Genomic DNA, 27,427 nt, shown 5'->3' with positions numbered 1-27,427 from the left:
CCTGTGATGTAATCAACAACGTGCCCTCCCATTGGCTGGTTGTACTGACTTCCTCCTCTGCGCGGGGCGTGGCTCGGTGTTATATTTCAGGAAGAGCGGCAGGATGGGAGTGAGCAGGAGGAGGAAGCAGCCTGCAGAGCTGAGGAGGACGCGGTCCGATTCGGCTGGAGGAGGAAGAGGTTCTGAGCTGCCGTTAAAACTGAAACGATGATCCGGATTCTCAGCGCCGCGTCCGGTAGAGCTGCAGCGGCTCCAAGGTGGCTGAAGGACACCCCGAGCAGAAAGATGCACAGGTGAGACTGACGTTACGGCAAAGCACGCAGTTTGTTACAGGAAGGAGAGGAGGTCTGGGTCTGATCCAGGTGTGTGTCTGATCCAGTATTTAATCTCGGTGTTAGACCACTTCAACTGATCCAATTTGTACCAAGGACACTCAACATGTCTGTCCTCTGTCCACACTCTCTAACATGTGTCCCTCTGTGTGTGTGTGTTTTCTCTGAACAGTAGGACTGTCTCCTCTCCTCTCTGTAGTCAGGTGCTGGTTTTGAACTGAGCCTTTAACAGCACCATATGTTTCCTTTTACATGATCATAGCGGGACGATGACGTCTGGAGGTAGTTTAGTGGTTTTATATGAACAATTAAAAACAGTTTGGAGAGAAAAACTTCCCACAAACAAACAAAAATCCAGTTTGTAATAATAAAAAAAAGAACTGAGAACAAAATAATTCAGATTGAAAACAGAGTCTGAACAGTGGAGTTTTTCTTTATTGTGTCTCAGAAAGTTCTTGTTAGAATCGGACATTTTCGATTGGAATTTAACATGGTTTCATGAACAGAATCCTGAAGTCCTGAGACCAAACCCAACAAAACTGTTCAGAATCTCTTTTCAATCTAAATAAGTTATTTGTTTGTACTTAGAATCTTGTTTTTTGACTCCAGTTCCAGAAATCTGCTCTAAAAACTCTTTATGCTGCAAAAAAACACACAAAGCTACATTAAACTGAAATACAGAAAGATGAAGTTATTGATTAATCAGAAGGAAGAAACTGATCCATTTCTTTAGTCCAGGAAGAGCTCAACAGTTTCATCAGACTTTATCTGAGAGATTAAATGTTCCAGATTTAATTAACTGCAGCTGGACAAGTTTTTACATGTCCTACTTGTTCCAGTCGTTCTGTTGGCGACGGGATTTTCACCTGGAGCTGCAGGTCGTCCGTCTGTCTGTCTGTCGAAACTCTGCCTGGTTCTGATTCTAAAAGTGGACCATGCTGAGGGTTCTGGATGTAAACGTTCTCCAGCAGAAGTCCGGAAACACTTCATGATCTGCTGGAAGTGACATCATCACTCTGACTCCGCCCCCTCGGTGTTTGTCTGGAACACCTGGACTGATAAACAGATTGAACAGGGCTTCCCCTGCTGGCCCAGTCATTGAACCTCTGACCTGAATATCCTGCTGAGTCAGCAGACTATCAGAACCCTCTCTAACTCTGAGCTTTGTGTTTTCCAGAACCTGTGATGTGGCCGTGGTCGGCGGCGGCATCGTGGGTTTGGCCTCAGCCAGAGAGCTGATCCTGAGACACCCGTCACTCAACTTCATCCTGCTGGAGAAGGAGCCGGAACTTGGTGGCTTGAGGGTGGAGCTTGGAGGGTGGAGGGTGAACGAAGGGTTAAATGTGTCCCAGTGAACAGTGTTCAGGAAGTCTGTTGTTGGATCAGTTTGAATTTTAATCTGAATCTGTTGGCTTGAGTCCCCACTGACAGTCTGACTTTTGACCCTGTCGTCATGGTTTCACTTCACATCCAGTCTGCAGAGACTCAAACACAGCCAGAACCAACTGCAGGAAACAAAGATGGTTCTGAAGAGGAGGAAGATCTTCGACATGTTATTGTTTCATCCTGACTAGAGAACCGAACCGTCGGTTTATAGATGATAAATAGATACATTTATTGATCCCTGGAGAGAAAGTCAAGTGTCGTAGCTACAAGATACAGTACCAGTTAAAAGTTTGGACACACCTTCTCATTCAATGGTTTTTCTTTATTTTTATTTTTTTCTACATTGTAGATTAATATGGGAGAAATCCAAACTATGAAGGGACACGTATGGAATTATGTGGTAAACAAAAAAATGCTCAACATATTTTAGGTTCTTCAAAGTAGCCACCTTTTGCTTTGATGACAGCTTTGCACACTCTTAGCATTCGTTCAATCAGCTTCCTGAGGTCGTCACCTGGAATGGTTTCCCAACAGTCTTGAAGGAGTTCCCAGAGGTGCTGAGCACTTGTTGGCTGCTTTGCCTTCACTCTGCGGTCCAACCCATCCCAGACCATCTCAATTGGGTTTAGGTCGGGTGATTGTTGAGGCCAGGTCATCTGACGCAGCACTCCATCACTCTACTTCTTGGTCAAATAGCCCTTACATAGCCTGAGGTGTGTTTGGGGTCATTGTCCTGTTGAAATCCAAATGCTGGTTCCACTAAGTGCAAACCAGATGGGATGGCATGTTGCTGCAGAATGCTGTGGTAGCTGTGCTGGTTAATATGGTGCCTTGAATTTTGAATAAATACCCAACAGTGTCAACAGCAAAGCACCCCCACACCATCACACCTCCTCCTCCATGCTTCACGGTGGGAACCACACATGTAGAAACCATCCGATCACCTTTTCTGCTTCTTACCAAGACACGGTGGGTGGAACCAAAAATCTGAAATTTGGACTCATCAGACCAAAGTACAGAGTTCCACTGGCTTAATGTCCATTCCTTGTGTTTCTTGGCCTTCTTCTTCTCGTTCTTCTTCAGTAGTGGCTTCTTTGCAGAACTTCAACCATGGAGGTCTGAGTGGACCGCAGAGTGAAGGCAAAGCAGCCAACAAGTGCTCAGCACCTCTGGGAACTCCTTCAAGACTGTAGGAAAACCATTCCAGGTGATGACCTCATTAAGCTGATTGAAAGAATGCCAAAAGTGTGCAAAGCTGTCATCAAAACAAAAGGTGGCTACTTTGAAGAATCTAAAATATAGAACATATTCTAGTTTCTTTAACACTTTTTTTGTTTACCACATAATTCCATACGTGTTCCTTCATAGTTTGGATGTCTTCAATATGAATCTGCAATGTAGAAAAAAATTAAAAATAAAGAAAAACCATTGAATGAGAAGGTGTGTCCAAACTTTTAACTGGTACTGTACATTAAAATACAGAATTAGAGATACACAGTGGTGTATGTACAGATGTGAACAGGTCTACAGGTGTGAACAGGTCTGCAGGTGTGAACAGATTTATAGGTGTAGGTACAGTCACATTAATGTTTTCAGATGAAGTGATTCCATGGAAACGTTCTCTTTTAAATTGAACTAGAATCTAGAGAACTGCCTATTTGTGTGTGTGCAGCAGTAAACCCTCCTCTTCCTCCTATGTTTGTATTAACCCTCCTACTCCTCATCTGTGTCTCCAGCTGTCCATCAGAGCGGTCACAACAGCGGAGTGATCCACAGCGGGATCTATTACACTCCGGGTTCCCTGAAGGCCCGTCTGTGTGTGAGAGGAGCGACGCTGGCCTACGAGTACTGTGACAAGAAGCAGCTGCCGTACAGGAAGTGTGGGAAGGTGTGCGCTTCTGTTTTCAGCACAGCTAACAGTGTGTTTACTTTACTATCAGCTGAGGGCACACGTCCAGAGTTTACACTGATAGAAACACGCTATCAGACACACGGATGAAACGCATGTTTATTCACTAAACAAACCAGAACGGGGAGAGGGGCGGGCGGTTATATTTTTTAAATATAAACTTCTTTTAATAAAGAAAAAACTAAGTTCTCTCCTGTCTGATGAATGTAAAGCAGCTGTAGGAGAGGATAAAAGACACAAAACTGTAAATGTCAACAGACTGACAGAGGACGACTCCGAATTTAAACCGGATTCAAAAACAGAGTCAAGCTGTGATCCAGTCCAGGACGTCCCATGCTGTCTCTGCATCTCTGCAGCTCATCGTGGCCGTGGAGCAGGAGGAGATCCCCCGACTCAAAGCTCTGTACGAGCGCGGCCTGCAGAACAACGTGCGTGACCTCAGCATCATCGACGCCAATGGCATCAGAGAGCGGGAGCCGTACTGCCGGGTAAAGCTGTCTTTGGGTTTATGTGAGATGAATGACATGAGCTGTTGAGGCTGACGGAGCATGTCTTCGTCTCCTCGTGTCCTCTCAGGGCATCATGGCCCTGGACTCCCCCTACACCGGCATCGTGGACTGGAGGATGGTGGCGCTCAGGTACGCATCCGACTTCCAGGAGGCCGGCGGCACCGTGGTCACTGGGTACGAGGTCAACGACAGCTCCATGGTAACGGAGAGTCCAGCTGGGAGCAATGAAGGTAACACACCTGTCCTGTCACACACACGTGTCCTCTGACACACCTGTTCTGTACTCTTTGTTGAAGAAGAGCTTCAGTTAACAGTTTGATTCTGTTTGCAGGTCTGAAATATCCGATCTCCATCCGAGACACGAAGGTAAGAAACAGAAGCAGCGTAATGTTCAGACGTGATGTTCAGATCATAATCTTCATACGTGATGTTCAGATTCTGTTCGGTCCTTTCCGGGTCTTATGCATCGTGTTTGCATTGCCAGGGTAACGAGGTGCTGTGCCGTTATGTCCTGACCTGCGGAGGTCTGTACTCGGACCGGTTGTCTCAGATTTCCGGGTGCAGCCGGGAGCCACGGATCGTCCCCTTCAGAGGAGACTATCTGGTCCTGAAGCCCGAGAAGCACTACCTGGTCAGAGGGAACATCTACCCTGTGAGTCTGCTGCACCTTCTCGGGAGACATTCATGTCCTCAGAGTTCAGAACTATGTCGCAGGGTGTCGGTGAGCTGCAGCCTCGACCTGTTCCTTGAGCCTGCACTGACTCCTCCGTGTTCTGGCAGGTTCCCGACCCGCGGTTCCCGTTCCTGGGAGTCCACTTCACCCCGAGGATGGACGGGAGCATCTGGCTCGGCCCCAACGCCGTGCTGGCCTTCAAACGGGAGGGTTACCGAGTGTACGACTTCAACGTCCGCGACTTCGTCGACGCCCTCTCCTTCAGGTGCAGCCGGGAGTCACTTCCTCTTCCTGTGTGGTTCTGGTGGTGTAATGCGTAACGGGTGGTGGTTGCGTGTCTGTGTTGCAGGGGTCTCCAGAAGCTGATCCTGAGGAACATCACGTACGGAGTCAGAGAGATGTACCGCGGTGTTTTCATCGGTGCTCAGGTTAAAATCCTGAAGAAGTACATCCCTGAGATCTCTCTGAGCGACGTCCTCCGGTAAGAACACCACATTCTCTATATATATATATATATGTATATATACACATGCATACAGTGGTGTGAAAAAGTGTTTGAGGTGTTTGCCCCCTTCCTGATTTCCTATTTTTTTGCATGTTTGTCACACTTAAATGTTTCAGATCATCAAACAAATTTAAATATCAGTCAAAGATAACACAAGTAAACACAAAATGCAGTTTTTAAATGAAGGTTTTTATTATTAAGGCAGAAAAAAAAATCCAAACCCACATGGCCTTGTGTGAAAAAGTGTTTGCCCCCGAAACCTAATAACTGGTTGGGCCACCCTTAGCAGCAACAACTGCAATCAAGCATTTGCAATAACTTGCAATGAGTCTTTTACAGCGTTGTGGAGGAATTTTGGCCCACTCATCTTTGCAGAGTTGTTGTAATTCAGCCACATTGGAGGGTTTTCCAGCACGAACCGCCTTTTTAAGGTCATGCCACAGCATCTCAATAGGATTCAGGTCAGGACTTTGACTAGGCCACTCCAAAGTCTTCATTTTGTTTTTCTTCATCCATTCAGAGGTGGACTTGCTGGTGTGTTTTGGATCATTGTCCTGCTGCAGAACCCAAGTTGGCTTCAGCTTGAGGTCACGAACAGATGGCCGGACATTCTCCTTCAGGATTTTTTGGTAGACATTAGAATTCATGGTTCCATTTATCACAGCAAGTCTTCCAGGTCCTGAAGCAGCAAAACAGCCCCAGACCATCACACTACCACCACCATATTTTACTGTTGGTATGATGTTGTTTTTCTGAAATGCGGTGTTACTTTTACGCCAGATGTAATGGGATACACACCTTCCAAAAAGTTCAACTTTTGTCTTGTCAGTCCACAGAGTATTTTCCCAAAAGTCTTGGGGATCATCAAGATGTTTTCTGGCAAAAATGAGACGAGCCTTAATGTTCTTTTTGCTTAGCGGTGGTTTTCATCTTGGAACTCTGCCATGCAGGCCATTTTTGCCCAGTCTCTTTCTTATGGTGGAGTCATGAACACTGACCTTAACTGAGGCAAGTGAAGCCTGCAGTTCTCTGGATGTTGTTGTGGGCTCTTTTGTGACCTCTCAGATGAGTCGTCGCTGCGCTCTCGGGGTAATTTTGGTCGGCCGGCCACGCCTGGGAAGGTTCACCACTGTTCCATGTTTTCTCCATTTGTGGATAATGGCTCTCACTGTGGTTCGCTGGAGTCCCAAAGCTTTAGAAATGGCTTTATAACCTTTTCCAGACTGATAGATCTCAATTACTTTCTTTCTCATTTGTTCCTGAATTTCTTTGGATCTTGGCATGATGTCTATCTTTTGAGGATCTTTTGGTCTACTTCACTTTGTCAGGCAGGTCCTATTTAAGTGATTTCTTGATTGAGAACAGGTGTGGCAGTAATCAGACCATGTATGTATGTGTGTGTGTGTATGTGTGTGTGTATGTATGTATGTGTGTGTGTGTATATATATATATATGTGTTGCGAATTCTTCACGGACAGAGACAAAACGGTTACGACGCTCTTATTTTGAAACTTTATTTTGACGCCGCGAACTGTTTCCGCTTCCGGTTGCGCTAATCGCATATGCTATGCAGGACTGACAGTTTAGTCAGATCGAGTCATTGATGATGTAAGTCATAGTACTGTAACTTTGGATTTATGTGGTAAAACGGTTCCGTTTATAACTGTACTTATGCTCTTAAGTGCATTTAGTGTTAGTAAGTGTTTGTTATACAATTAGCCGTTCAAATAATAGCCCAACGTTGAGCAAAGTAGCTAATCTGGCTAGCGAGCCTGTAGTCCTGTGAATGTGTGTATTAATGCTTAGTTAAGGTTAACTGTTGGTGATAATTCGGTTCTGTAATTCGCTTTCTGTATTTATTTCAGAAACTCCATCTGTCGATACATCTATCTGTCAATCCGTCCATCTGTCAATACATCCATCTGTCAATCTGTCTCCAAGTTAAAATACTGTATGCTAAACTCCATACAGTAACGTGTGGAACAATCAGATGTCTGTGTTCTCTGACTGGAACCCTGTAGTGGTCAATATTCATCTTTACACCAGTCTCTCAGGGGTCGAATCCCCAACAATATGTATGTGTGTGTGTGTGTGTGTGTGTGTGTGTGTGTGTGTGTGTGTGTGTATATATATACTGTATATATATATACACATATCTATATACACACATCTATCTATCTAGATAGAGGTGTGCTCTATGGACACACAGCAGCAGGTTTTGTCACAGCATATATATATACACAACAAACAACAGTCTGGTGTTGTTTCCTCTCCAGGGGTCCGGCGGGAGTTCGAGCTCAGGCTCTGGACCGAGACGGGAACCTCGTGGACGACTTTGTGTTTGACGGCGGCGTCGGAGACGTTGGCAGCCGCGTGCTCCACGTGAGGAACGCCCCCTCACCGGCGGCCACCTCCTCCCTTGCCATTGCAGAGATGGTCGCAGACGAGGTGGAGAGCCGCTTCTCGCTGTAGAGGAACATCCGGGTCGCCATGGTGACCCTGCGTGAGGTCATCAGAACCAAGCTGTCACTACCTCAGTGTGACCTTGTGAATCTGGGGTCGGGCCTTAAAGTAACAGCAGAACACCAGAGGGGGAGGGATTTAGCTCTGAAATAACGTCATGAGTTACTGTCAGTTAAAGGTTCAGCTACAACTTTTATATATTGAATATTTAAACGGAAACACCGTCTGCTGAATGTGAACCGTTTTAAACTTTTCTTTTGATGAGCTCGTTCGCTTTGTGTTTGTGGTTTGAATCTTGTTTGACTGAAAATCTTCAGTCCTTAAATTATGTTTAGTTTTCAGATAGAATTTAAAAAGTAATGAAAGATGTTAGATGATTATGAGATGTTGAAACTCTCAGTTTAACGCACAATCGAGGGTACAGGACGCACAGTTCACGGAGGAAGACTCTGGTTCTTTCTTCATCTGACAGTTTTGTGTGAAAGTAATTTAAATTAAATACTAAAGAATACCTGTTTGTTCTGTGAGGTAGTAATTTAATATAATTTGCACTATCTCGCTGCCTTTTAGGCCTCTAAACTGATCCAATAATGTGGCTTTAAAATGAGTCTCCTGCTGTTATTTCGTCCTGTTTATTGACAAAGGAATGTTAAAGTATTTTTCCAGGAATATATATTTTTCAATATAACATGCTCAGATGTTTGTGCCATGTATTTTTCTTTAGGAGGAGAAGGGAGACAGAAAGTAACAATCGGCTTTAAACTACTTTCATGTTTTTAGTGCAGGTTTTTTTCACTCCAGTTTGTCCACCAGGGGGCAGAATTACAGCAACCAGCCTGGTGTGCGTGCCTGTGCGTGTTTGAGAGAGAGAGAGAGAGAGAGGTCAGGTTGTCTTCATTTTTACTGGTGATACTTGGATTATAGCTGCAGATAAAATGGGTCTACATGTCCAATAAAACACATTCAGTAATGTTTTTACAATACCATAAATAAATAAAGGTTGTTGTATTTTCACTGCTTTATTTCTCTTTTTTTTGTTTTACACTGTGAGTGCACACGGAGGAAGTACATTTACTCAAGTTGATATTGACTAGTATCAACTCCATCTTTTTTACATTTTGTAAGATTTTACACTGATATGATAAATAATAATGGTCCAAGATTTGGTAAAATTTCATGTTTTTATTTTAGAGAGTAAAATCTGCAGGTAGGACCTAAAACCTCCACGAACAGGTCAAAACAAACTTCAAGGAAAACTCTGGACAATTTAAAGTAGTTTGACTTTTCTACAGCAGTGAAATGTACCTGAATGCAGCAGCAATATTAATACAAAAATATTCATTAAAAAAACTTCAGCAGTGGAACACTGATGGGGAACATTTTACTGTACTTTTACTTCTGATACTTTTTAGTACATTTTGCTGATAATACTTCCATAAGGATTTGAAAGCAGGACTTTAACTTGTAGTGGAGCATTTTCAGTGTGGTATTAGTACCTTTATTGAAGTATTTTCACAATATAATATTAGTACTTTTACTAATAAAAGACTGTCCTGCAAGGAGATAGTGTATATATACAGTCTACATATACAGTACAGTGTACACAGTGTATATACAGTATATATATATATATATATATATATAATATATACACACTATATATACAGTAAATAAACACTATATATACAGTATGTACACATTATATATACAGTATATATATACACTAAATATACAATATATACACTGTGTATATATAGTAAATATACAGTATATATATATATAGTAAAACAGTATATATACAGTATATATACAGTATATATAAAGTATATATACAGTATATACACTATATATACAGTAACTATACAGTATATATATATATACACTGTAAATATACACTATATATACAGTATGTACAGATTATATATACAGAATATATATACAATAAATATACAATATATACAATAAATATACAATATATACAAACTATATAGTACATATACTATATATATATATACTATATATATACAGTAAATATGCAGTGTATATAGAGTAAATATACAGTATATAAACACTATATATACAGTATGTACACATTATATATACAGTATACAGTGTATGGGTCCAGCCTTGTTTTCTTTCCGTCCAATAAAACGTGAAGTTACGCCGCGTGCGTGGCTGACAGGACGCGCGGCGCACGGAGCGGCAGCAGCAGACAGCCAGCGGAGTTGGTACGAACATCTTCGACTTCTCAAACCAAAAACACCGCGGCTGCTCTCCGGCGGCTGCGCGCACAGACATGCCTCGGACTGCCCACCGTTTGGGGAACTTATGCTTCGGATTTCGAGCCTGATTGCCGCGGAGAAGATGACTAAAGGCGAAGCGAGCAGTGCAGGAGAAAGTGTGCCTTGTTCGGAGCGGAACGGGTCGTGTGCCACAACATAGAAGTCGGAGTGCATCGAGGCCAGCAGCAGCCTGTAGCGCTAGTTAACTGGTCGGCTACCGCTAGCCTGCTAACGTTACAGGTGTTCAGGCAGCGAATAACCAAACGGAACTTGTAGCTGTAGTTAGCTGGCAGCGAGCCGGGCTCCCGCGTCTGGACTCTCCACTGAACTAAACGTGCCTGTTTGAAGCTTTTTAGCAAACGCCAAGTAGCAAGTAAAACACTTAGCAGCGTTGTTGTTAGCCGTTAGCTTTTGAGTTAGTAACTGCCCCGTGTTTACAGCAGCAGCGGGCTAGCCACATTAGCACCCAAGCTAGCGAGTTAACTTTATTGCTACATGTGCTTATTTTATTCTGTAGCTGATTTTTTTTCTCTGTTTAACTCGACCCCGGACTCGCAGTGTGCTTTAGTGTCACTGTTCGTACTCGCAAGCGAGCCCGTGTGAGTTTTTCCACCGTGCCTGCCCTGGACTGACCCACCCATCAGGACTATCTACCCGGGGGCCGATGCTGACGGTTCAGCCCGCAGCACGGCAACGCCAGGAGCCGCTACAGCGATGCAGCCCCAGCAGATATACGACTTCTCAAGTGACGAGAACAGTCACAAATGGAGAGGCCTCTTCGTGCAAGCTTTACGAAAGGTACCACTGACAACACTACACTCATTAAAACCTGTCTTGAGGACACGATGAGCTGTCTGCGGAATACACACACCTCGGCTAACACACACAGTTGTGTTGACAGGTTGTTCTGAAAACTCACAAACACCTCCGAAACATCATACTGACTATAATCTTATAATCAAATCAGAGTCGGACTGAACTCATCGGAACATTTGGTGTTTAGTGATCACCGCTCAATGCTACAGTGTTTTGTGATAATCGCACCACTGAATCCTCTGCAGTGGGTATTCAGCCAGTCTGTCACCACCATGACTGTCTCCCTCAGTTCTTTAGAAGAAGTACACCACGGTGAATGGGTGGTGTTGTCTCGCGGTGCTGCAGGGTGGATCTGGGTGAAGCGCCGTTGGTGGTGTGTCGCTGGCACGTCACTTGTCTTTTCCGCTGGAGTTCAGCGTCACTCTCATCAACATTCATTGAAACTTTGTGTGCAGGAAACTCTTGAACTTTAATGTCCTCAGTCAGCAGGACGACCTGTATCACTTCCTTTTTGACCGTCCGTCGGTTTCCCTCCTCTTGCATCATCTTGGCATCACCCGGTTTATTTTCTATTTCTGTGCACCCTCCTCCTTTTCCTCTTCATCCCTCACTCCTTCTGCTCAGACTTGCTAAGTCATGACAGTCTGACTCCTGACCGACAGCACACACTCATCACTGCCGTCTGTTCTGTTTGGAGGTCTCCAAGCTGCTTTTACTTTGAAAGGGGTGTGTGTGTGTGTGTGTGTGAACCTGTGAGGTGGTTGGAGCTTTAAAGAGTCACTTGTTGGAGACGGATGTTTCAGTGTATAAGGACAACAGAGAAAACTGTGCTGCTGATTTGTGTGTGGTTTCAGGTTTACCTGAGTGTGTGTGTGTGTGTGTGTGTGTGTGTGTGTGTGTGTGTGTGTGTGTGTGTGTGTGTGTGTGTATGCGTGCGTGCGTGGACCTCATCTGTTGCTGTTTCTTCTGTTACTGATCGTCACTTCCTGCTTTAAAAACAACACAAAACGGCAAAATGTCCTTAAATCTCTAGTTATTTAAGGAGTTGTTGAAGTGACGCTTCATACTTGGACTGGCATGACTGCGCTGTAATAACTCACACTTACAGTTACTACAGTGGAAGCGGCATGTTATCTGGAGGTGGAATCGACGTGTTTGTGCTTCTACAACAGATGAAAGTTTCGCAGAACGAGTTTATTCTTGCAGCAGTTCTTCGTCCTCTTCTTCACGCGTGTTCGCGCCGTTGTTTGATGAAGCAGGCGAACCACCTTCTTTCCTTCTTTAAATCAATAACAATCAGCGGTTTTCCTGCATTCGTTAGTTCATATTATCCTTCAAGGAGCCTCCGTTTAAGTCTCCGCGTTTCACTACTGACAATTAAACTCTGACTGCGACCTGTTCGATGGGATATTTCTACAACGCGACAGTTATCAGCTGCGTGCTGACGGAGGGAACAAGCCATGCAGCAGCCCTGTGATTATAATTAACGGCTCTGTTGTTGCCTGTTTGTACTCCGCTAGAGAAGCTGTGATGAATCAGGTGAGGCTGAGAGCAGGTGGCGGGGCCGCGCTTGCCTCGCTTCCTTTGTCCGGACTTGCCGCCAGAGCGCCGGAGGGGGGAAAGCCTGTCACGGACTGACGCAGGAGCGGTTTGTTTTGGTCGTGACAGACGATGACTGGCTGCTTCACAGCTGTCCAATCGGGTGGGGGGAGGAGGGGTTCCTCGTCACAAAAGGATGACACCATCCCCGACTGAGATCTGTTGTTAGGAGGACGGGATCAGAGACTGTCGATGAGGTGGTCAGACCCAGAGGTGCATCACCGGGAGAAACACTCATCAATCACACGGCGGCAGTCCGCTTTTGTTCATATTGGACAAATTCCTCTAAACTCCAGTGGAAAAACATTTCTCATGGAGGAGCTCCATTTGCAGCTGTGCCGCGTTTCTGTGCGCAGCGATTGTCGTGTCCCCGCCGATGAGCTTTGCGTTGGGGACACTTTCAGTCCACCGCCGTGCGGAGTTCGAGCGGCGTGGACGAGCATGCCAACATGTGTCGCTGAGGTTACACGACCACTCCGGTCTGCGTGTTGCCTCTCTAACCCCAGGGAGCAGCGGCTCTCGCTTTGAGCTGACCCGCGCACTTTATTTCAGTCGCATGGTTTTGTTGACGAGACCGAGCCGTCGTCATGTCAGCATCGCGATGTATTTCAGCCTCCTGCTGCCTCCGCCGTCTCCATCCTCTCGTATCTGCAACGGTTCACCGTCAGATACACCGTCAGAAGGAAGCGCTCCCATTGTCGGTGACGGGAAGTGACACAAAAACACATGCCTTGGATTCATCAGCTGTGACACTCACGTTTCTGTGAAGTCTCCTTGTTTTCTGCAGCCAAGACCAGCGGGGGGGGGGTTTATTTTCTCTTTCGATTTGATGAATCAAGAGCTGACAGAAGTCTACACAAAATAAAATGTAGACTCCAGTGTTTCCTGACTAAAAACCAGCCGTGCTTCGTCATGAGATTTATTCGTCTCTTTATTTTTATGACCTCAGCTCCACCTTTTATCTGCCTCGTCTCAGATCTTTCATCACGCTGCAGAGGAAAAACTCACCCGAACAACGTCACTGACGCAACGACCTGCAGTTAGTCTGACTCACATTAGACTCATTAAATCATCCATCATGTTATTTTATTCATTTGGTACCGCTGTGTCAGAAAATGAGAAGGTAAAGGGATGATGATGATGCCCAGGGGTGGATATACGCGTGCATGACGTTGGTTGTACAGATGTAATATAGAGATGACCTGTAGGGGCGGTGTGGAGCTATGACGGCGTTTTGTCCCCCTGCGACCTCAGATTGACTAAAGTAGTGACTCGCTCGACTGTCGCCATGGTTACTGTTTACATCAGGTGAATCCTGATGTTCTGATTGTCTCCTTGTTCCTCTGGTGCGCCCTCTAGTGGAGTCCTCCAGTAACACTCAGAGGACCGAGTCAGTCAGCGATAATGTTCTCCGACCTTTTAGAATCATGTTTTTATATTGTTGTGTTCAGAAGACTCTGTGAGAATAAACCGCAGACTCTTCACTGAGTCGAGCTGCGATGATTTATTTGTTAATCATTTATTCAACAACGTGTCAGACATCCTCAGTTGTGCTTCTCTCTGTCTTATTAAACAGTAAATTGAGCATTTATGAAGTGATGTTTGGGACAAAACAAACAGTTTTTCAACTCTGAATCATTTTACCGTGTTTTCACAAACAAAATGAACAGAGATTAATAACTATAACAATGTTCATATTTGAAATGTAAAGGACAGTTGCGGCGAGTGGATGTCATGACTCTCTGCTGGTGGGTCCATGACACATGTTCATTTCTGCACACATGAACTCGGTGTGTGTTCCTCCGGATCACAGAGACACTGAGCATACGTGTGGGAGGTGAAGCGGTAGAAGAGCAGGTGACATCATCTGCAGCTGGATGATGTGGTTGTTTCATCTGCAGGTGAACATGTGTGTTGACAACAGGATGTTAACAGCTTGTGTTTCCTGTGCAGCAGCTCCAGGCCGTGCGTGAGCACACACACACACACACACACACACACACACACACACACACACACACACACACACACACACACACACACACACACACACACACACACACACACACACACCGCCTTTAAACTCAGGTTAGAACACAGAACCATAACTATGAGCATCATTCAGACAGGACGGTGGTTCTAGGAGCGCGGGGTCACTGGGTCAGGTCATGCTGTTAGCTGCACGTCTACATCCTCTGTGTGATCTGATTGTGAGCAGGGATGGATACATGTCAGGGACCTGTGTGTGTGTTTACTTGTGTACATAATGTATGTGTTTGTTTGTTTGTCTGTCAGTGCAGTGTGTCGGTCTCTTTGTCTTTGTTTTTCCCTCCTGCATGCATCTTGTGTGTGTTTCCTGTGTTTCCTGTGTGTGTGTGTGTGTGTGTGTGTGTGTGTGTGTGTGTGTGTGTGTGTGTGTGTGTGTGTGTGTGTGTGTGTGTGTGTGTGTGTGTGTGTGTGTGTGTGTGTGTGTGTGTGAGTTGATCTCTGCCCTGTGGCTCCCCAGACAGTCTGGTTGTAATGGCAGATGATGTCATGGAATGAATCACAAACAGTGACACATGCTGGGGTATAATAACAAGCCCCACCCCCACCACACACACACACACACACACACACACACACACACACACACACACACACACACACACACACACACACACACACACACACACACACACACACACATTACCTGCAACTTGAGCCTGCTGCAGCCCCTCATCCACAGCCAGGAGAGTCCTCAATCGAATTAGAAATGTTAACCCTGTATTAACACAGAGCTCTCTGTTATTACCTCTCTGCTGTCACACACACACACACACACACACACACACACACACACACACACACACACACACACACACACACACACACACACACACACACACACACACACACACACACACACACACACACACACACACACAAAATTGATCAGGCTGTGTGTTACAGTGATGTGCACAAAGGTTAGGTTAGGTAGTTACTTTATTAATCCCTGAGGGGAAATTTTTTTCACTACAGCAGCATACAGAAGCAATAAGATAATACAAAGCATCAATACAAAGATGGTGAAAAGGGACACAGTCGTGTCTGCTGTAGTTCCTCTCTTCTGCGATCCTCCTGGCGTTCAGCTTTGTGTTTGCTTGTGTTGCTCCGTCTGCCCTCCTGCCTGTCATTGTTGGAGACAGAGGACACTTGTTGGACACCGTCTCTGAGGGGAATCCCCCTGAGTTTTCAGAGGTGACTCACTCCTCCTGCTGTCCTCTGGAATCTGAGTATCCTTCTCAGAAGCTACTTCTGCTTTGAAGTGTGTTTTTTTCGAGCAGATTTCATACTTGTGGAGTATTTATATCCACTGAGGGAGCCTGAAGGCAGAGCTGATGTAGAGGAAGGAGGTTCCTGCTCCTCCTGGTTAGAAAGGAGGAGCCATGGTCCCCGCCCCGCCCCGCCCCTCCCCTCTCCTCCCCTCCCCCTTTCTCGGGACTTCCTGCTGCATTCTTCTATACAAAGTCAGAGAAGAAGAATGCCTGCTGACCTTTGACCTCTGAGCTAACATTCCATTCCTCCATGTGTTTTGTCATCATAACGCCCCTCTGTATGATGTCCCCACCCCTCCTCCTTCAGGCTACTATAACACTATCTGAACTGACAGCATTCCTGTGACAGGGCCAATGACAAGGGTGGGGGGGTATGATGAAGGCACGCCCTCTGTCATGCTGCCTTCACCCTCAGGTGTCAAGGTGCTACCCTCCAATCATTATTACATTTCATTTATTCAGACAGTGCAGTGTAGACACGAAATGTGAGATAACAGAGCAGCAGGGGAAGGACACGCCCACTCAGGAATCAACCTCCTGGCTCACTGGTGACAGCATTTTAAGCTCTCACCACTGGAGTAGCAGGTCGACCCTCTGTATGCCCTGATAACGTGTTTGTGATCATCTGTAACTGCAGTCCTGACTTCATTAAACAGGAAGTGAGATCAGTTTCAATTCGCCTCAACAGAGGACAAACAGCATAAAAACTACCAACGAAGATCTTTCATGTCTCTTGCATGTGTTTGTCTCTGTCTTCCAGGTACAGACGCAGGTGCACCCGAACCTGACAGCGAAGGAGGACGCCCTGCAGCACATCGAGGAGCTGATCCTGCAGCTACTCAGCATGCTGTGTGTGGCCCAGCCGCGCTCAGTGCAGGACGTGGAGGTGAGTGTTCTCTGGAAAATCAACCTGCGAAAACGCCCAAACGCATTCCCGAAGTCATGTTTTAAAAGAGGTCAATAACCGTCTCTGTCCACAGGAGCGAGTCCAGAAGACCTTCCCCCACCCCATCGATAAGTGGGCAATCGCAGACGCTCAGTCGGCCATCGAGAAACGGAAGAGGAGGAACCCTCTGCTCCTCCCCGTGGATAAGATCCACCCCCTGCTGAAGGTAGGGATGCCGGACAGACGGGGACGTGTCCTCCGTCCGACACCGGGACGTCTCCGAGAGCCCTCATGTTTCCTCTGTCCCTCTGCAGGAGGTGCTGGGCTACAAGGTGGACTATCACGTGTCCCTGTACATCGTGGCTGTGCTGGAGTACATATCAGCAGACATCCTGAAGCTGGCAGGCAACTACGTGGGCAACATCCGCCACTACGAGATCTCTCAGCAGGACATCAAGGTGTCCATGTGTGCAGACAAGGTGAGCTCCGGGGACATCAGGAGGACAGAGGGAGGACAGAGGGAGGTCGGTCTCCGCCGATCGCTGCAGCTGATTGGCTGTCTCCGATGTCTGTCTCTCCCTAGGTGCTGATGGACATGTTTGACCAGGAGGAGGACATCGGCCTGATGTCTCAGTGCACCGAGGAGCCGTCGTCCTCCGGGGAGCTGACGTACGACGACCTGGTGAGGCTGGAGATCGCGGAGGAGCGGCAGTACCTGAGAGAGCTCGACCTCATTATCAAAGTGTTCCGCCAACACTTCCTGTCCAACCCCAAGATCTTCGCAATGCAGGTGAGTGAGGGTCCAGAGAGAGGGAGGGGGGAAGGGTCACAAAGAGACCTCTTGCTGAGTTCCACACGTTAATGTGACCGCTGGTATGTGAACATCTGTGATGTCACCACGGACCTGAAACTGGAGCAGAGAAACGGCAGATTTTTGAGGAACAAAATCTGCAACACGCCCGCTCGCACGGTGCGAGTTTCTCCTTTTCAACACGCTGTGAGCGGCGTGTTGTCGTGTTGGAGAAGCCTGTTGCCATGGCGCCACAGTTCAGGTGGTTCACAGTGAATGTTTCCCCTCAGAAGGTCCCAGTAGAACTCTCGGTGTTGACAGTCTGACTCTGGGAGACAAATTCACGGTGACACAAAGAAAACCCACCTGGTGTCTCCTGACCTGACCTCCTTCTTCTTCGGTCTTGGACGGTGAAGCTCTGCCTCTCTTGAAACCTGAACGTCACTCAGACCACCTCGCCCGACTCGTCGCTTCATCACTGTAGACTTTCTGCATTTCAAGGGTCTCTGTGACCTCACAAATGTTCACGTACCAGTGGTCACGGTAACATTCTGATGTTGATCAATAACTCAGAATACTTCCTCCTCCTTCCTCCGTGAGCATCACTGTGCTGCGTTCAGGAACTCTCTGAACTGTTTGTAGTTAAAATGCTGAAATCATTACATTATTGTTTATTTCTTTATTTCTCAGCACTGTTGATAAATTCCGTATCACACTTGTAACATACAACATGATCCTCCATCTCCTCCTGTCAGCCGCATGAAGGTGTCAGGTCCTTCTCCTCCTCCTCTAATCAGCTGTGAGCAGCTTACTGTAAATCCAGCTAATAAACAAACAGTCAAGTTTCTTTCCATTTAAATCCAGATCAGCGAGATGGCTTCCAGATTACAGCTGAGACTCTGTAATCGGCCGAGTGCGACTCCTGGAGTTGAAACACTTGTGTTGGGAGCTCTGAGAGACTCCAGTAGAAATAAAACATCAACATGAGGCTGCGTTATCTGAAGGAGGTCAGCAGAGGAGCTCCCTGAAATATCTCTGACTGAGTAGAAGTTTCAGGTCTGTCATCTTTGGACTGAACCGCTCTGTGGACATCTCAGAGCCGGGTTCAGATTTGTGCTGCGTCTTGGCAGACATAACTGAGGTTTATTGCAGCGGGGTCTGCAGATGTTGTTCCTGTCTCAACATAATTACACGTTCTGCATTCCTCTGGGCCTTACAGAGGTTTATCCTCCTCACCCAGATCCCACCGCAAATTAAACAACCCAAAATATGCACAGCCGCAGCGACCCGTTAAACTCAACTTTCCAACTCCTTTCTCTGAGCACCGCCCCCACAGCCCCGCCCCCTTCCTCCACATCCCTGCCCTCTCAGGTCTCATTACACATGTAATTTGTACTTAGAAAGATAAGAATGTGTTTCCAGAGGTCACGCCTTGTGTCAGACTCGGCTGCTCTGGTTCTGAGCGCAGAGGAACCTTCGACCGAGGCGTTTCGGTTGCTCGTGGAACGTCGTGTTTAAGCGGGAACCTACAGGATTGAAACGCGGAGACGAAACCTGCAGTTCTTCAAACGGCCACTAGAAGCTCCAACTGTGAGCTGGTCCCCACCACACTGTAAATACAAATGCACGTAGTGTCCAGGTCTGAACAGTGAAGCCTTTAAAGTGCAGTACCACTGAAGACCACTAAGGGCTGGTGGCCCTCAGTGCCAATGTAACCTGAATATAGCGGTCCCTTCCCTCCTTCCGCTGACCTCTGATTCCGTCTCTCCTCTGCAGGACGCGGAGGTGATCTTCAGTAACATCCTGGACATCCACGAGCTGACGGTGAAGCTGCTCGGCCTCATCGAGGACGCCGTGGAGATGACGGCGGACGGCAGCCCTCATCCTCTGGTGGGCAGCTGCTTCGAAGATCTGGCAGAGGTACAGTCTCTGTCCGACCTGTCAATCATCCGATGACCATGTGGTCCAATCACAGAGAGCCGCTTTAAAACAAGAGTTTAGTTTTACTTTGTGATGGTTAAACTGTGAAACTTTTTCAGGGTTTAATATCTACAAACTTATTTCGTGAAGAGTTTAAAGGAGAATTCCTGTCAATCATGCCTTCATGAAGCAGTTTGTTTTAGTGATGGAGAAGGAGCTGGTGACTGACGTGTATATTAATTGATTATTGTTCATGTGTGTCTGACATGTATATTAACTGATTATTGTTCATGTATGTCTGACATGTATATTAACTCTGATTATTGTTCATGTGTACAGGAGCAGGCATTCGACCCCTATGAGACCCTCTCCCAGGACATCCTCAGCAGGGACTTCCATGAGCACTTCAGCAGCCTGATGGCCCGACCCACCGTTGGACTCTACTTCCAGGTAAGACGGTTTTTGAGCAAGGCAGTGAAGCTGCAGGTCCAGAGTCAAGACACATTTACACTGTTTCTGCTGTCAGTCTCCTCCTCCTCCTCCGAGTATGAGTATATTGATTTGTCTATCAGGGGACCAGGAGATTTAAATGGACACAGTGATGGGTTCTCCTTTCCGGTTACCCTGCGTCTCCCTCACACCCCTCCCTCTTCATCTACTGGCCTCCTCTATCTGTCTGAAACATTTTCATTTTCCTTCACCATGTTCCTCTTTTTATTATGTGAATTTCTGCAGTATTTTTGAGAGTAATGTCCCTATTTTTCACTCTAAATCTTCATTTATGATCACAAACATGAATTGAATTTACTAAATACGTTTGCATTCTTCTTCTGCATCAGAAAATCAAACTTTTATTGTTTTGATATTTACATCACTTGATTTTTGACTGGAGGGAAATATGTAACTTTTATTTTACATGGGTTGCCAATGTTTCTTCATCATCATCTTCATCATCATCATCACCACCACCACCATCATTGACCGTTCTTGTGTGTCTTTGTGTCCAGTCTGTAGCAGAAGGCTTTAAAGAAGCTGTCCAGTACGTCCTCCCCCAGCTGATGATGGTCCCAGTCTACCACTGTATGCACTACTTCGAGCTCCTGCAGGTCAGTCATAAACATTTATTCAGGTTCATCATTAATAACCAAACATACCGGTTTGACAAGAAACCTTTCAGTTTTCCCAACAAGGCTTTTATTGTGAAACATTTGCAGGAAGTCGTTGTGATTGAAATCAACACTTTACAGGATTGATTAATGAAAACAGGAGGATTTATACAGACTTTATTGAATCATAATTTTTATAACTGCACCTCTGCACTGTAATAAACAGCACTACCCTCCTGCTGGTAACACTAGGGTACTGCAGTCAGCACTGTGGTCTGATAACAGTTATTATTATTGTAACACCACTTTCCTACGGTCCTTAAACACGACACATATTTAACAGACTGAATCCCATCTGTCCCACTGAGTCATCACACCAACAGCTGCTCCACCTGACATGTTTTTTTTTTTTTTTCTTCTTCTTTTTCTTTTAACAGCAACTTCAGGAGCGCAGTGAAGACCAAGACGACCGAGAATGTCTGAAGCAGGCAATCACAGCTCTACTCAACCTGCAGTGCAGCGTGGAGCGGATCTACGCCAAACACCAGCCCCGCAGAAAGCCCGGGTACGACACGCACACGCGCAGATACATATACGCTCCCTTCTGGACCGCTCCACTAATACTCAGTTTGTCATCCTGTTTTTTATCAGATGTCCCTTTTACCTGTGAACATCCAGTGGTTCAGACCTGCTCCATGTGTTTTATCACACATCTGATTTAATGTTTGAACTCTGCTCTAACTGCTGTTAATCCCCCCCCCCCACACACACACCCATCCAACCCACCCACCCCCACAGTGAGCCCATGTACCGCCTGTACAGCCGGCAGGTGCGCAGCAAGCAGCTGGCCATTAAACGCATGAACGAGATCCAGAAGAGCATCGACGGCTGGGAGGGGAAGGACATCGGCCAGTGCTGCAGCGAGTTCATCCTGGAGGGGCCGCTGCTACGAGCGGGCGCCAAACACGAGAGACACAACTTCCTGTTCGACGGCCTGATGATCAGCTGCAAGGCCAACCAGAGCTCGCGACTGCCCGGGTCGGGCAGCGGCGCCGAGTACCGCCTGAAGGAGAAGTTCGTGCTGAGGAAGATCCGCATCGTGGACCGCGAGGACTCGGCGGAGCTGCGGCACGCCTTCGAGCTGATCGGCAAAGACGAGAACTGCGCGGTGTTCTGCGCGCGGACGGCGGAGGAGAAGGCGGCATGGATGGCGGCGCTGGTGACCCTGCAGTACCGCTCCACGCTGGACCGCATGCTGGACACGGTGCTGCAGCACGAGGAGCAGGCGCACCCTCTCCGACTGCCCTCCCCCGAGGTGTACCGCTTCGCCGTGCAGGACTCGGAGGAGAACATCGTGTTCGAGGACAAAGTGCAGAGCAAGACGGGCATCCCCATCATCAAGGCCGGCACGGTGGGGAAGCTCATCGAGAGGCTCACCTACCACATGTATGCAGGTGAGCTGCTGCTGCTGCTGCTGCTGCTGCCACCGGCGGTGCACACGACCTGCACGTTCATCCTCCCGCGTTCGGCGTCTAATCCGCCTCTTCTGTTTTCAGACCCAAACTTCGTTCGAACATTTCTCACCACGTACCGATCGTTCTGCAAACCTCAGGAGCTGCTCAGCCTGCTGATCGACAGGTACGCCTCCTCACCCGGGCAAGACGGTGCCGTCTCCGATCCAGGTGGTGACGTCGCATCCTGAGATGTTGTCTTGCTTCTTTTGTCAGGATCGAGATCCCCGAGCCGGAGCCGACCGAGGAGGACCGGCAGGCTCTGTGGAACGGCGACCAGCCGATGGCGGCCGAGCTGCAGAGGTTCAGGAAGGAGTACGTGCAGCCGGTCCAGCTCAGGTACCGCCGCCACTCAAATCACACTTTTAATCCTCTTTTATGATTTTAGAGAAGAATTCCTCAGAGTGCGAAAACTTTATTCACTTCTAGAATAAAGGTGTGTTTAACAGCTGTCAGGTGACCCCTTGATGTCGATGTACACGATCTGTCTTTATAGCCGAATATTGAGCGGTTCCGTATAAAGACCGAACGTTCTCCCTGCAGGGTTCTCAACGTGTTTCCGTCAGTGGGTCGAACATCATTTCTACGACTTTGAGAACGACCCGGAGCTGCGTAGTCGGTTGGAGGAATACATCACCAGCAAGATCCAGCTGCGAGGTCAGCCTCCCACTCAAAACATCTGTTTACACAGACGTGCTTTACCGCGCCTCTCTTTCAATTCTTGATTCTTTTATTTTTAAATTATTAATCCTTTATTAAACATTATTAAAATCACATCTCGCCTGAACAAACTGAGTCACAGCTCGGATGTTTTATCACGACATGAGAAGACACCGTTTTGAGTCTTTATTTGGAGAAATGCTTCCATCAGTGACCTCCCTGATGTTCACACCGTCTGATATTAAAGAACAAGCAGTGATTTTATTGTTTTGGACACATGCGTTGGCACAGGAAGTGAAATGTGGAGCATTAGAAGCTGACATTTTTTAAAATATTTCTCTGTGTAACTTCCACACAGTAACAGAACTGTGTTAAATGAGGAAGTGGAGCTTTGATTTATGTTAACGTTTTGTTCGCTTCCTCATTTCCAGGGAAGTCTATGAGAAAGTGGGTGGAGTCTATCAATAAGATCATCAGGAGGAAACTGCAGACGCAGTCGAACGGCGTCAGCCACAACATCACCTTCGAGAGCTCTCCTCCTCCCATCGAGTGGCACATCTGCAGAGCCGGACAGCTGGACTCCTTCGACCTCATGACCCTTCACCCCATAGAGATCGCCCGGCAGCTGACCCTGCTGGAGTCCGAACTCTACAGGTGAGGCACCGCCGGAGAGTAGGAAGTTAAATCTAAATCCGTTTCTTTACTCAAACGCACGAATAAGATAAAAAAAAAAACTCCTGATCCACAGAGCCGTGCGGCCATCTGAGCTGGTCGGCAGCGTCTGGACCAAAGAGGACAAAGAGAAGAACTCCCCCAACCTGCTGAGGATGATCCGCCACACCACCAACCTCACGCTGTGGTTCGAGAAGTGAGTCGTAGCTCCTTGGGTGGATCTGGGACACCCGGTCCTCAGAGAAGACAGGCCTAACTGTGTGTCTGTTTCAGGTGCATCGTGGAGACCATGAACCTGGAGGAGAGGACCGCCGTGCTGTCACGGGTCATCGAGATCCTGCAGGTCTTCCAGGAACTCAACAACTTCAACGGCGTCCTGGAGGTGGTCAGCGCCATCAACTCGGTCCCGGTCTACAGGCTGGACCACACCTTCGAGGTCAGTCCGCCTCCCACACTGTTTATAGACCTGGTTGTAGTCTGTGGGTAAAGTGTAATACCGCTGGGGGCCACCAGGGGCAACAGACTCCCACTTTAACCTGTGAGACTGGTTGTAACTCTGCAGGCAATACCAGAGAGGAAGAAGAAGATCCTGGAGGAGGCCGTGGAGCTGAGTCAGGACCACTTCAAGAAGTACCTGGCTAAACTGAAGTCCATAAACCCGCCCTGTGTGCCTTTCTTTGGTGAGTTCAAACGGTTCACTGTGACCCACCGTTCCGGTTCTACCCGATGACTGGAGCGGGTCGGACCGTGCTGAACACCTCCACCTCCCTCCGTCCTCAGGGATCTATTTAACCAACATCCTGAAGACGGAGGAGGGAAACCCAGACTTCCTGCGACGCCACGGTAAGGAGCTGATCAACTTCAGCAAGAGGAGGAAAGTGGCCGAGATCACCGGGGAGATCCAGCAGTACCAGAACCAGCCATACTGTCTGAAGGTGGAGCACGACATCAGGGTGAGAGCGCACCGCCCATCGGCCTGCACCTTTTAACTCACAGCACACATCACAAACTCACACCGTCCTTCCTGTCACCGCTCAGAGGTTCTTCGAGAACCTGAACCCGATGGGGAACCGCAGCGAGAAGGAGTTCGCCGACTACCTGTTCAAAACGTCTCTGGACATCGAGCCTCGTAACTGCAGGCAGGCGCCCCGATTCGTAAGTCCGGACCGGGAGAATGCACGATTTGGAAATTATTTTATCTACTTGTTGAGTTAAACGTCCTTGTCATACCCCCCCCCCCCCCCCCTCCTCCTCTCCACCACCACCAACAACAACAACAACAACACACACACACACACACACACACAGCCCAGGAAGACCATATACAACCTGAAGTCTCCAGGGATCCGGCCCGTGCGAACGTCTACCTCGGGCACCCTGAAGGGACACCCCGTCCCCCTGGAGAGGGAGCCACCGCACAAGATCACCTTCCGGAGCATCGCCGAGACCGAGCCGGAGACGCCGGCGTCCGCCTCGGTGCCCACCTCTCCCAACACGCCCACCCCCCCGCAATCCGCCTCCTCTGACCTCTGCTCAGTGTTCATGGAGCCCGACCTCAGCAGCTCCTACGGAGGTCAGCTGTTCAGTTTTTTAAATGTGTTTACGGAGCTGTCGGACAGTTTTACTCATTAATGCTCTCAGTAGGAGAATCACAGCATGTTGTGTTCTATGTTTGGATCTCACTTCGTATGACATCATCATCATCATCATCATCAGGACAGATGGAGCGCTGCACCGTGATGCACACAGCAGGAGGAAGATGAAACCTGAACCACACGTCCGTATTAAATCCTGTTTTTATTTTTCAGGCACTAACTCCATCTTCGCTTCAGTCCTGCTGCCACCCTCCAGTAAGTCTCTTCACGTTCTCTTCATTTTTCATCATCATGCTTCGTGATGCACAGCGTCTCTCTGACCTTCATCCTCCCTCCTCTTCCTCTCAGAGTTCCAGTCGGTGTCGTGCAGCAGCCTCCATCAGCTGGGAGAGGAGCTGAAGCCACCTCCTCTGCCGCCGCGAAGGAAGGACGCCATGTCTGAGGCCAAAGTAAGAGCAGCTACCCACACACACAGATCACTTTCAGGTGTAAAAGGAGACGCAGGTCAAAGGTCAAAGATAAGAGGGACCCCTCAGATTATCTGATGTCCCCTTGTGGGGTCCTGAGCCTTATCTTGGGCCCCCTCACCTGTATCCAGGACAACATATGTTACAGAACATGTTTAACGTGTGTGTGTGTGTGTGTGTGTGTGTGTGTGTGTGTGTGTGTGTGTGTGTGTGTGTGTGTGTGTGTGTGTGTGTGTGTGTGTGTGTGTGTGTGTGTGTGCACACCAGCTGAGCTGCAGGTCCGACAGCCCTCCTGCCATCCCCCCCCGGCTTCCCCCCACCCTGCCCAGGATCCAGCCTCGAACACCGGTCTACAACGGCCCGCCCATGGACGGCCCCCTGCCCAGCCCTCCCCCTCCGCCACCGCGGGACCCCTTGCCAGACACACCCCCCCCAGTGCCCCAGCGGCCCCCCGAGATCTTCATCAACTACCCCCTGAACCTGCAGCCGTCCCCGGTGGGCCGCTACCACTGGGACTTCAGCAGCTCGCCCAGCTCGCCCAACACCCCGCCCAGCACGCCGTCCCCCCGTGTCCCCCGCCGCAGCTGCCCGCTCAGCGCCAGCCAGAACAGCCTCTGCCCGCTCCCCGTCCCTATCACCGCGCCCCCCGTACCTCCCCGACACAACTCCAGCCCGCAGCTCCCCAAGCTCCCGCCAAAGACTTACAAAAGGGAGCTGCTGCCGCCGCCGCTGCACGGCCTCTCATTGGTGGAGAACGCCGACAACAGCCAATGAGGCGGAGTCAAAGAAAAAAAACACTGCTCCCACACTCTTAACTCCACCCACCCTCCTCTGCATCGCCGCCCCGCCGTGCCTCTCAGGGGATCAGTAGCTCCGCCTCCATCTAAACCCTCTGTGCCAATGAGAAACCAGTGTGCCAGCGAATGAACACAAAGAGTGTCTGATGGTTCTCCCCCCCGCGTCCCCCGGGCCAGGTGACCGTGGGGGCGTGGCCTCTGTAGCCTCTTTGCCATGCTTTGTTTCTTTCGGGCATTGACGTCCCGTGGACGACCTCTTCTCGACGCAGACGTAGCTCCGGGCGGCGCTGCAGCAGACGTATCTCCGGGCGGCACTGCAGACGTTTTCCGAGAACAGTTGCCAAAGTCTTACTTCTTGCAGGGAAAAGGGATTTTGTTTTTTACGCCGCCGCTGTGGCTCCGCCTCCTCACCTGCACACTGTGACTGTTCTTCTGCGTCAGGCCTCTCGAAACGTTGCCTTTACAAACCCAACAGTGGTGACCTCTGACCCCAGCCTCCAGACGGGAAACCAGAACACTCCATTTGCACATCGGGGCCGGGTCAAAGTCAGCAGGTCAATAAATCCCTCTGAGGTGCTTGACGAGGGACGTCTGCCACGATACTGGACAGCACCGGGACCCGGGACCTTGATCCTGATCCGGGTCCTAATCCAGGTCCTGAGCCAGGCCCTGATCCAGGACCCGGGTCCTGACCCAGATCCTGACCTGTCCCCTGATGGACCGCTGTCTGACACTGTGCTCCTCCCCTAACTAAGCCCACCTCTTCTGTGGTATTAAAGCATCACTGTAGGCGGGGACAGCGCCTCCCAGTGGCTGCTCCACATGAAGAAGAAAACTGTCTCTTCGTCTCCTGTCCTCCTCTTTGTGTCTCAGACAGACAGAGGTCTCCTGTCCTCTGTCCTCTCCTCTGTCCCTCTGTCCTCCTCTGTGTGTCTCAGACAGACTCAGATGTGCCTTTTACTTTGTTTTCTACACAAACATCAGACGGTGTTCAAATGTTTCCTGTGATGTTCAGAACAAAGTTACACGCTCTGTACATGTGTGTGGATGTGTACATAGAACATGTATACACTAATCAATCATTTGTATAAAGTGACATTTACCCTCATCTGTCAGTGTTGCCTCATGAACACGCAACAGACACACAAACACACAACAAATACCCAACAAACAAACAACAGACACAAACAAAACAACCACACAATACACAACGGTCACTAACACACTCACAG

The 27,427-nt window shown here is 48.1% G+C and overlaps 2 protein-coding genes across 3 annotated transcripts; both read left to right on the top strand.

The window, feature by feature from the left end:
* Nucleotides 1-92: 92 nt before the first annotated feature.
* Nucleotides 93-8,791, top strand: l2hgdh (L-2-hydroxyglutarate dehydrogenase). 2 transcript variants are annotated; one of them, XM_069717704.1, is made up of 10 exons: nt 93-293; nt 1,510-1,625; nt 3,455-3,606; nt 3,984-4,115; nt 4,204-4,366; nt 4,468-4,502; nt 4,621-4,788; nt 4,917-5,074; nt 5,159-5,290; nt 7,591-8,791. In XM_069717704.1, the coding sequence occupies exons 1-10, from the start codon at nt 208-210 to the stop codon at nt 7,784-7,786; spliced, it is 1,338 nt and encodes a 445-aa protein (XP_069573805.1). In that variant the 5' UTR covers nt 93-207; the 3' UTR covers nt 7,787-8,791. The 2 variants fall into 2 exon arrangements, with proteins under 2 accessions (XP_069573805.1, XP_069573806.1); XM_069717705.1 differs by lacking the exon at nt 7,591-8,791 and adding an exon at nt 5,835-6,700.
* A 1,207-nt stretch (nt 8,792-9,998) lies between these two features.
* On the top strand, nt 9,999-27,303 carry sos2 (son of sevenless homolog 2 (Drosophila)). Its single transcript, XM_069717693.1, is given in 24 exon segments — nt 9,999-10,857; nt 16,552-16,677; nt 16,772-16,903; nt 16,992-17,156; nt 17,261-17,467; nt 19,244-19,387; nt 19,727-19,837; nt 20,395-20,493; nt 20,931-21,058; nt 21,292-21,947; nt 22,050-22,131; nt 22,221-22,343; nt 22,548-22,560; nt 22,562-22,661; nt 23,096-23,318; nt 23,413-23,532; nt 23,610-23,772; nt 23,899-24,016; nt 24,117-24,289; nt 24,375-24,491; nt 24,645-24,909; nt 25,145-25,186; nt 25,280-25,380; nt 25,666-27,303. Coding segments are annotated over 24 exon segments (3,999 nt in total). The 5' UTR covers nt 9,999-10,773; the 3' UTR covers nt 26,173-27,303.
* The last annotated feature ends 124 nt before the right edge of the window (nt 27,304-27,427 follow it).

This window comes from Brachyistius frenatus, unplaced genomic scaffold (genome assembly GCF_029030835.1).
Source record: "Brachyistius frenatus isolate BFR_SWC_R1_liver_20210118 unplaced genomic scaffold, ASM2903083v1 Contig_178, whole genome shotgun sequence".
Lineage (NCBI taxonomy): Eukaryota > Metazoa > Chordata > Actinopteri > Embiotocidae > Brachyistius > Brachyistius frenatus.
The sequence above is the reverse complement of the archived record's forward strand: the minus strand, read 5'-3'. Positions and strand labels throughout refer to the sequence as shown.